The 10422-nt window shown below is 41.0% G+C and overlaps 1 protein-coding gene across 6 annotated transcripts in view; it reads left to right on the plus strand.

Annotated features, from left to right (window-relative positions):
- Positions 1 to 9709, plus strand: part of SAMD13 (sterile alpha motif domain containing 13) — a 40660-nt gene extending 30951 nt beyond the window's left edge. For 2 of the 6 annotated variants that reach the window (XM_077905221.1, XM_077905224.1), the window contains one exon: positions 8577 to 8772. Coding sequence is in view for 3 of the 6 variants with exons in the window: in XM_077905224.1 (XP_077761350.1) it covers positions 8577 to 8584 (8 nt within the window). In the remaining 3 variants the exon portion in view is untranslated. The other 4 variants (XR_013384212.1, XM_077905219.1, XM_077905222.1 and 1 more) reach the window with 4 other exon arrangements.
- Positions 9710 to 10422: the final 713 nt, after the last annotated feature.

Genomic DNA, 10422 nt, shown 5'->3' on the forward strand with positions numbered 1-10422 from the left:
AGACCTGTGGCACATCCAGGTGTATATATCTAGCAGACAGTTCTGAGGGGAGAGTGAGACTTCAAGGCAGAGATATGAGGTTGTCAGCAGTCATAGGAGGAGTAAGAATGAGAGAGGCATTTAGAAAGGCCTAAAAGAAGGCCAAGGTCAGCACCCTGGGGAATGCCAAGGTTTTAATTGTTGGAAGAAGAAAAGCAACTAGCAAAAGCAACTGAGAAAGAATACTCAGGGAGGTAGGGAGAGAACCAATAAAGAGAGATTGTACAGAAACCAATGAAGGAGCGAGTTGCAAGAGAAATGAAATGGTTAACAAGGTCAATTACCTCAAAAAGATGAAGCCCCAGTGGGGTCTGAGTGATGGTAGAGTTTCAGTGGAGTTGGGAATGGGGAGGGTGGATGACTGGAAAGTGGAGGACTGTTTGGTCCAAGTTGAGGAATGAGTGGGAGGCAGACAAGTGGGAGGCAGACAAGCTGGAGGGTCATGTAGGCATGAGGGTTCTTTTCTAAGAGAGGAGACACTCAAACTTATTTACATGCAGGAAAGTAGCCAAAAGAATTAGACAGGTTAAAATGGAATGAAATTGAGGACAGTTAAATAAAGCAAAACCCCCTGAGGATAAGGAAAAGAATGAGATCAGAGAGTATGGAAGGGCGAGGATATGGAGAAATTGGAAACCTCATGCATTGCTGGTTGGGAATATAAAATGGTGCAGCTGCTGTAGGAAAGTTTAGTTGTTCTTCAAAAAGGTAAGCATAGAATTACCATATGGCTCAACATTTCCCAACAAAGCTTTGAAAAGAGGGACTCAGATAATTGTACACAAATATTCATCACAGCATTATTCACAATTACCAAAAGGTGGAAACAACGCAAGCATCTATGAACAGATGAATGGATAAACAAAATGTGGTATATACATATGGTGGACTATTACTCACCCAGAAAAAGGAATGAAGTTTTCACATGCGCTACAATATGGATGAACCTTGAAGACACTACATTAAGTGAAGTAAACCACTTAAATATTGTATGATTCCATTTTTATGAAATATCTAAAATAAGCAACTTCATAGAAACACAAAATAGATTAGAGATTATCAAGGGTTAAGAGAGGGGTAAGTTACTGCTTAATAGAGTTTCTGTTTGGGGTGATAGAAAAGAAGAAAAAATAGATGGTGGTAATTATTTCACAACATTGTGAATACAATTAATGCCACTAACTTGTATACTTAAAAATAGTTCGTTAAAATGGCCTGTTTTATGTTACATATATTTTAACCATAATAAAATGAAATGCTGGCCATAATGTATATGATTCAGTTAATTCAGTTGAGTCAATAAAATATTCAACTCTTTTTTTGTTTTGTTTTAAAAAGAATATGAAGGGATTAATTCTGAGCAAGACAGGGATATCTTCCTCTATCCTTCTGGTGCTCTGGGGGCATAGGTGAGGATGTAGATAAAATTTCCCTTGTCCCCAGGGACATTAAAGGGAATTCCTGACAGTTTCTATTCCCTTTGCCAAACAAGAGGCAAGCTCCTGCACTTGGAGCAGACAGGATGGGGAGAGGTTTAATAAGGAACTAGAGGAGAACGTGAAGGCTAAGAGTGGCCACCAAGGGGGATGGGAGAGGCAGCTGGCCAAGGATACGCAGAAGAACTGCTGAGGAATTTTACTGACCCGGCTGAGACTGGCACACGGCTCCTGTGTAGTGTTTCATCTTCACAGCTTGCTCTTCTTCCGCAGATGCACCAGGCATAGGAGTCAGGAAAGCTGGATTGCTATACTGCTCCTGGATGGGGTGTTTGTGGCATGGGCACAGTGGATGACTAATGGCCTAAGAGCAATTTGAGAGGGCATATAAAAGAACGGTTCCCAGGGCCAACCAAGGGGTACAGACTGATACAAAAGAGGAGTATGAAGGAGGCTCCTAACCCTGGAGAAAGTGGAATTGAAATGTGAAAGTGGGTGTAATGAGAGTGAGAAGTGAGAGATAAGATTGGATGTTGGACTTTAAGTGTTGCAAGGGGTAGGACTCTTCTGGTTGATGACATTATTGAAGGTTCTAGAAATGAAGGTAAAGTTGTGGAAATGGCACATTAGAGTAGACCAATTGCTGTCACAAGTAGATGAAAAGGTATATAATGGCTTAGTTATAGTAGAAGTTTGTTTCTTATTCATGTAAACAGCCCATGGTAGTCTTGAGAGTGTTTTTCTTACTATAATTCAAGAATCCAGGTTGATGGAGGCTCAGTCATCTTCAGTCAAATCAAGATATCCAGACATTAACATTCAGTTGGCATAAAGAGTAAAGTAATTCTGAGCAAGAGAGGGATATCTTCCTCTATCCTTCTGGTACTCTGGGGGCATAGGTGAGGATGTAGCTAGGAGGAGCACATGTAGGTGGTTTTATGGGCTGGGTGCAAGACAGGGACATCTTCCTCTATCCTTCTGGTGCTCTGGGCACATAGGTGAGGATGTGCAAGGAGGAGCACATGTAGGTGGTTTTATGGGCTGGGTGCAAGACAAGGACATCTTCCTCTATCCTTCTGGTGCTCTGGGCACATAGGTGAGGATGTACAAGGAGGAGCACATGTAGGTGGTTTTATAGGCTGGGTGCAAGACAGGGACATCTTCCTCTATCCTTCTGGTGCTCTGGGCACATAGGTGAGGATGTGCAAGGAGGAGCACATGTAGGTGGTTTTATGGGCTGGGTGCACACAGAAAGAGGCACACCTCATCTCCTCATATGTCCTTGGGCAGAACATGGTCACATGGCCACACCAAATTGCAAGGAAGTCTGAGAAATGTGCAGTTGTGGGTCCCAGAAAAAAAGAGCAACCAGCAGCCCTTGCTACATTTGGGCCTCAAAGTCTTCAGTGCTTTTTTTAAAGCATTGCTGTTGTGATGCTGCTACTTAGTTTTGTTAAGTCCAGAGTAAAGTTTCAAAAAGGCTCACTTTATAAAGATAGCTGAAGTGAAAAAGCCTTATCTGACCATACATGGGAAGTCTTTACTTCTAATTCTGTTTCTTGTATCTATTCTAGTGGGTTTTTTTTTAATCTAGGCAGACATCTCTGTAACCCAGTTTCCTCATTTGATGAAGTGAGTTTCATTCTTTTTCCTTCATCAGAAATGTGTACGAGATGTTTTTGTAATAGAGCCCCTTTATCATCGACTTTGCACCAGCAGCAAATATTAAATAACACAGAGATACCCATTAAGTCACTGAAGGCATTAGCCCTCACAATGAGCCAAAATGGATTTTGTGTCGGATTTAAGGGCAAGACCCATTTTGCTTCTGTTACTTTAACAAATGAGGTAAAGACTTCTTTTTGGACCATGTAGATTTTTTTTTTCTGTAAACATCTCAGTGTTGGATTTTTAAACTAGGTGACATCTTCCTAATATGTGTATCGTCTACCTCAAATTTTCCACCAATAGGAATGCAAGGCAAGCAGAGCATCAGCTGAGAGTCATTGGCTGATAATGGTGAGCTCATAGTCACTCCCCCCACACTGAGCTGTGGGGAGGTGGGGGTAGGGGGATTGTAGAGGACACCAAAGAGGAATTTCTCCCTCAGAAGAGAGTTTGTCCCAACAACCATGTGATAAGATTTAAAGGGTCTCGACGTAGACTGGAGTAGTTCACCATCTTCCTTTCCTGGAAGTTCTTCTGAAAATACACTCTGTGTCTTAGTAAGGGAAGGTCCTTTAAAGAAACATGGTGAATTACTACAAAGTACTAGGAGTGCCTCAAAACGCTTCCCCCTCTGATATCAAGAAGGCTTACCATCAGTTAGCTCTTCGGGTACATCCAGACAAGAACCCAAAAAACAGGGAGGCAGCTGAGGAGAAATTCAAACAAGTAACAGAAGCCTACGAGGTGTTGTCTGATGCTGAGAAACGTAACAACTATGACAAGTCCGGAGGGAACCGCATCAAAACAGAAAATACAGGCGACTGCAGAGACGAAAAGTGCTTGAAAGAGGAACCACGGTTTGAGAGGCCACACTGCGGCTTTCAAGATGTCTTTGAAGACAAAGACCTCTTCTCAGGCAGTTATTTTCCCACTGGTCATGTGGGTAAGGCCAGGAGATTTCACTCCTCCTTCTTTGATGTGATCCCCATATTGGACACAGGATTTTCCACGTTTGTTTCCCCAGGCTCCAGACCAAGTCCCCCTTCCTCTGGGACATTTGTTCCCTTCGTAAGCCGTGGAATGGGAAACTTCAGACTGGTCACCACTTGTAGCCAGATAGTGAATGGCAAGAGAGTTGTGACAAAGAAAGTTCTAGAAAATGTGACAGGGAAGACTGGACTGGAAAAAGACAGCCTATTTCGTCAGATGCCTCCAGGTCATCGGTAAGGAGTCTGTGCTTTGTTCTTTCACGGGGAGACTTTCCCATAAGGCTGGTGAGTCTGGTGCTCATCAAAGACAGGATTGGAATCGGAGAACGTATTGAACTAGAATGGACAGAAGTCAGCTTAGTCCAAACCTCTCATTTCACAGGGGAAAGAAATAATGAGGCAGATGATACACAAGAAACTAGGAAGCAGCAGAGTTTGGTTCCAGCCCATCTTCTGGTGTTAACTGAGCCCTCTTTCCTCTGCAGTACATCTGGGACAACAGAGGCCACCACAAATACACAACTATGGCCTCCTGGGTTAGTCGCAGGGCCCTACCATCAGAAAGCCATTGACTTCTCCTTGACTTTCCCTGTCCTTCCTTGCTGTTAACCAGTTTCCTCTTTCTTGACAGCCACTCTTTTACTCTTCCTAGTCTGTCTCTCTCTTCTCTTCCCACCTCATCTTTCTTCCCATACATTTCCAACAGACCGTATCACAATTAGGCTCGATTGTAAGCGCTACCAAGGTGTAGATTGGCTCACAGAGAGAAAGAGCGAAAAGTAAATGGGTGAAGATTCTTTTATATACTTTTTTTTTAACAGCTGGCATTTATTGAGTACTTGGTAGATATCAGGCATTCTACTTCACGTGTGTTATTGCAATAATCCTTTCAAGCAGTGACGCACAGTAGCTACTTTTCCTCCATCGTATAGACAAGGAAATGAGGCTTAGAGAGTTTAAGTAACTTGCCCAGGCCCCACCTGATAAACAATAAAATAATGACTTACTCCAAAATACATGCCAGTCTACTGAGCTAATAATACATGGAAGGATCCCACTCATTTATTTTTACATCTAGGGTCTGGCCCTCATTGGAAATTTACACCTATCATCTCTAAACCATCCATGCATGAGTACTTGCTGGAACTTATTAAGTATGCAAAGATTTTTTGCATAAATATTATTGTCCAGTGGGTACTTGGTTACTCTTCAGTGAAGACAGAGCAAAGTACAGTTTCGCCGAAACTGACAAATGAGTATCCCTTACCATGGGTATGTAAACATGATCTCAAGATGTGAATTATCTTTTCCTTTTGGCTTTAATCATGATGTACATGCAAAATCATGGGATTTTTTTAAATGTTTATTTATTTAAATGGATCTGGTCACACTCCAACCCCTTCATTTATACGAATAAATAGACCAGGGTACAGAGAACTGGTTGTTTGTGGAAAATTACTGATGATGGAGTCTGCATCAGACACTCTGTCTTCTAGTTTCCAATCTCATGCTCATTCTAGTATACCATGCTGACTGGCAAAATTTGGATTTCATTTGCATCTCAATCTTTTATAGAAGTTATGTAACAAATGATTTGCTTCCTTAATCAAGGAACTTTTCTGTGTTTGCAATTTTTATGAGACAAATTTTTTATGTAGTCTTTGAGCTTTTTTTAACCTCACCAAATTTTCTGAACTTGAACAGGAATAGGCCTGCATGCCTTTGGCAAAGGGTAGCATTTGGGCAGGGAGCACACTTCCAGAAATGAAGCAGTAGATGGATTTGGAATTGGAACACATCCTGTTCTTGCCACTTTGTAGTCATTGAGAACCTTCTATCTGTCAGGCACTGTGCTAGGTGCCTCACAGGAATGAATCATTTTAATCTCTAGAATCCTTCAGGGGCTTATTTCCATTTTGCAAGTGGGAAGTGAGGCTCAGGAAAGTCAAGTCCTTTCCACAAGGTTACATGATAAGTTGTGGAGAACTGGGGTCAGCCTGCAGTTTGCTTGACCCTGGAAGCTCACATTTCAATCATTCATGTTCCACTGCCATTCATCTGAGCTACTATAGTCATGACTGAAGAGGAAAGTTTCGTTGTATATATGAGTTCTATTCATTTCAAATTTTTAAAATGAGGATTCCCAGATGGAGCTTTCTTCTACCAACCCTAGTGTGAGGTGAACTGCAGTGTGGCTACTGAACAAAGGGAAAATCAAATTGGAGCATGAAACTTGATTTTCCATTTTGTCTTAAATAAAATCCAAATTTCAGCATTTTTCACAGACATACTTGGCTTTTGACAGAAATGCTGAGTTGTAAAAGGACTTTTTTGCCAGCGAAGATTAAAAAAAAACAAAACTCACTTTCAGTTCGTCAGGGAAGTTTTCTTGTTGTGTAGAAATGAAAGCAGTGTCATCTCTTCCTGATGCCTATTTAAAATATGTAGGAAGTTAAGTATGAGCAAGCCACAACAAAGGGAAGCTGGAAAGCAGGAAGGACTTTGCTGTTGTCTAAAGTGTTCCAAGTGAGTCTATCTTCATCGCAGTCAAACTGAGATAGATGATGAGTTTTGAAGGGACCTATGATTCAGATTCCTGTGACCTCATAGTGACTTCAGAACTGCTACCGTGGTCTCCGCATGTTAAAAGCTCCTCTGCCAACTTGCATCTTTAGCAGGTTTCACTGATGGGCGTCTTTGGGCTTACTAGCTGCCTAAGGAGAAGAAAATCTTTTTTCATGGAAAATCAAATCCCATATCCTTAAATAATTTTCCACTCTTGCCCTGTCAACTAACTGCTTTTTTGTGCACCATGTTTTTCAATAGTCGTCTCTCACAAATTAATGTGAGACCTTTTTTCCTAGTAGTCAGCAAACTAAAGGTTTTCAGAGTTCAAAAACACCATAGAGCAGTTAGAAGTGATTCCTTGTCCTTCTGCTCTGATTCATGGTAGGTGGTTGACAAATGATATGAGGACATGGGCCTGTTGCGGAATAATGACAAGTGACTGTATAACTCACAGCACAGGGAGGATTTGCGAAAGTAGTATCTCATGGGATCCTGTCAGAAACCCCCAAATCCCCTCAACTGAGGAGATAGAGAAAGAAGGGATTTACCTAAGGTCACAAAGCCCACTAGCCCAGTGCTGTTTCTCCACACAGTGAATCCTATGAAGCACATTTTCTTCATAGCCTGGCAAAACACAAGGGAGTTTGGAGGGATGGCCTTCTTGGGGTCGGTATAGGAGGGAGTCAAAGTTTCGTGTAGTTGCAGTTATACAGCATGTCCCCTTGTCTGTCCATCACTTGGGGAGGTAGGTACAGGCATAAGACATGTCGAGGCTTACTGAACATGCAAAACTGGTCCATCTCTTAAGCCCCGAACCCCCCTCAGAGCCAGCTCACTTGTCCCCACAATAAAAAAATAATAATAATAACAAAAATAAGGTGGTGTATTCAGCATCCTTCTCAGTGATTCCTTTCCAAAAGTTCCAAACCACTTTCTGTATTTGGGATCTACATCTCTTTCATGGAAAGCCTGTTTATATTTCACCCCCAAAGCTTTGTGGTCTCTAGGGCACTATGGTTGGGTACCTGACGGGTGTGGGAAGTGGACTCTGAGAGAGCAGGGACAGTGCCCTGCCCTCACTAACCTTATTTGGAATCTTGAGGATCCACTGAGAGGAAGTATGATAGGGCCCTCAACACGAGAGGTTGATTTTCGAGTTGAGGCAGGATGGTTCCTCTTTTAAAGGACAGGAAAGAAGTTCACAGAGAATGAATCATTTTTCCACTGCCCATTGTTGTGATTGACAAGATTCCAGAAAACCTAGGACGCTCTGACCCCTATTGGTTCATCTATACCACACATACTTACTTCCAAGTGTCAAGAGAAACAGAAGGGCATTATGGAAAGAACATCAGCTTTGGATGTAGGTAGATGAGTTCAAATCCTCCTTGTCCTTGCCTAACTTTTTGATCTTAGGCATACTAACTTCTTGCCTTGGTCCTTGGTTTGCCTGTAAAATTAAAATGATAATCCCTATCTGTCCTAATTTATAGAGTTTTCTTAGGAATTAGGTACACAGAAATTTTGCATAAACATCAATACATTTTATAAGTGGAAAGTGTCATTATTTCTTTTAGAAGCAATATCTCTGATCCTTACAGGTATATGTGCCAAACTTGCCGTCATTTTTTTAAGATGCAGCTTTAGGGATGTGATCTTGAAAATGAGATCAGCAATGGATTGTATTTAATCCCAAAATAAAAGTGGAAGATGGAACATAAAAATAGAGGAGTCCATTTTTTCTATTTGAACCAAGTCAAAAAGTAATGTTTTTAGCTTGGGGACAATCAATATGTTCCCTTTGAACTTCTTTTGTTCTTCATTATCCTTGAGCTTTTGGACTTAATGTTGGTTTTACCCTTTGCTTCCATTATAGGAAATTGATGGAAAATCCCTGCTATTGATGACAAGAAATGACGTGTTGACAGGACTTCAGTTAAAACTGGGGCCTGCTCTAAAAATCTACGAATATCACGTAAAACCTCTGCAGACAAAGCATCTAAAGAACAACTCTTCATAGTACAGTCAAATTGGGGTCTTAGACCTCAAGAAATACATTATGACATAATTTAGTTTCATGTGATGAAACTTTGTAAACAATACATACATGTGTATATGTAAAGAATTTCAGTCAAATGAAACGTTATCCTATGGGATAGACTAGGCAATCCATCGGCTGACCTGAACTCAGCCAGGAGGAGCAAGGATGATTTGTGGACAGCATGGTTTTCCTGGTGGAGCTTGTCAAACAGAGTGATCTTTGACATGGTTGGACACCCCTCCCCACCAAAGGGATTTTCTTCAGGTTGCTTTCCCAAAATCCTTGAAAAAGGGTTGAATGGAATGATCCTCTGGTTACAGATGTAGTGAGATTAAAGACAAGAAAACTTGGGGAAGGGGAGAAAAGAGATTGCTGTCTCCCTTGAATCCCTCTGCTCCTTAGAGTTTGTGTTATTTGGATGGAATTGCCGACACCCTCTTTTATAGAGGGTCTTCCACTTGACCTTATTAAGGTTTCACTGGGATATACTGCGATGTTTGAGATGAACGTGTGTCATGGCCCCTACAGGAGCAGAACCTCTGAAAAGAGAATCTCTGTTGTGTCTTGGGAACCTCCATCCACATTCAGCTTCTTTCACAGGGGGTAATAGTATTTTCTGCATAGATTTACTTTCAAATTGGCTTTTTGTTTCTGAAGAAGAAAGCATTTTTTCACTTTATGGTTTGTATTTATACTGATTTGTTTCTGAAGGAATTTGCCAAGAGTTATAGATCAAGAAGCCTTGTTACTAGTACAGAATATTTTTATATATTCCTTCATGATGGTGTAGTATTTTTTTAATTGCTCTGATGCTTTGTTTGATTCCTGGTTTGAGCACTTGTTTTTAAGAACTTGAAAAAGTGAGCTCGCTACATCTCTGTTCAAAGAGACATTTGTTCAAATCTCTGTGTGTCGATGCCTTGTTGAATTGGTGCTTTGTGGTCGCAATAAAGCATTGCTTCAGTTTATTCCCGGTGTATGTTTGATCTTTTCTGTTTGGTTGCCTCTTCAGTTGGGATTAAGGATTGAGGTCATTCCTCAAAACCTTGGAAAGAAAGTTAAGCCTGAAAAAGAAAAAAAGCAACTTTAGATATATAAAACATTTTGATCTATTTGTGGGTTTATCTTCTCTATAAACTGCGTTGTCCAAGTAGGCTTTGTTCCTTCTCTTGTCCCCATCCAAAAACCAATTTTAGGTGTCATTTTAGCCAAAGAATTTTTCTTCTTTTTTTCTTTTCTTTTCCGTAGGCCAGTGGGGGTCATGATTTTCTGGAGATTTTGATGAAAGCTATGTACTTTCCCTCCAGGCAAAAGCTCATATTCCCACATACAAAACTTTGCAGGGTTGATGGACTCCCCAAAGTTCTTCTGTCTTCCCCTTCCTCAGGTTAAGAGCCACTATTTTAGAGAGTGTTATAATTCAGTCTCCTGTGAAGATAATTTCTCTAAAGAACAGAAAATCTCAAGAGAGTGGGAAAAAAATAACATAGAAAGTGGTGTGATGAGTGGGGTTAAAAAATGCATTTCATATTAATTCAATCATGTAGTGACTGAAATTTAATGCTTTGTTTTGCATGAAAAGTGGGAGAAGGGGTTGCAAAAGATGCCCTCCATCCCCACGTTCTTGCAGTCTGTAGAACATGCTAAACTAAAAGAATACAGTTAAGTACCGTGGGGAGTG

The sequence above is a fragment of the Canis aureus genome, chromosome 8, assembly GCF_053574225.1.
Source record: "Canis aureus isolate CA01 chromosome 8, VMU_Caureus_v.1.0, whole genome shotgun sequence".
Taxonomy (NCBI): domain Eukaryota; kingdom Metazoa; phylum Chordata; class Mammalia; order Carnivora; family Canidae; genus Canis; species Canis aureus.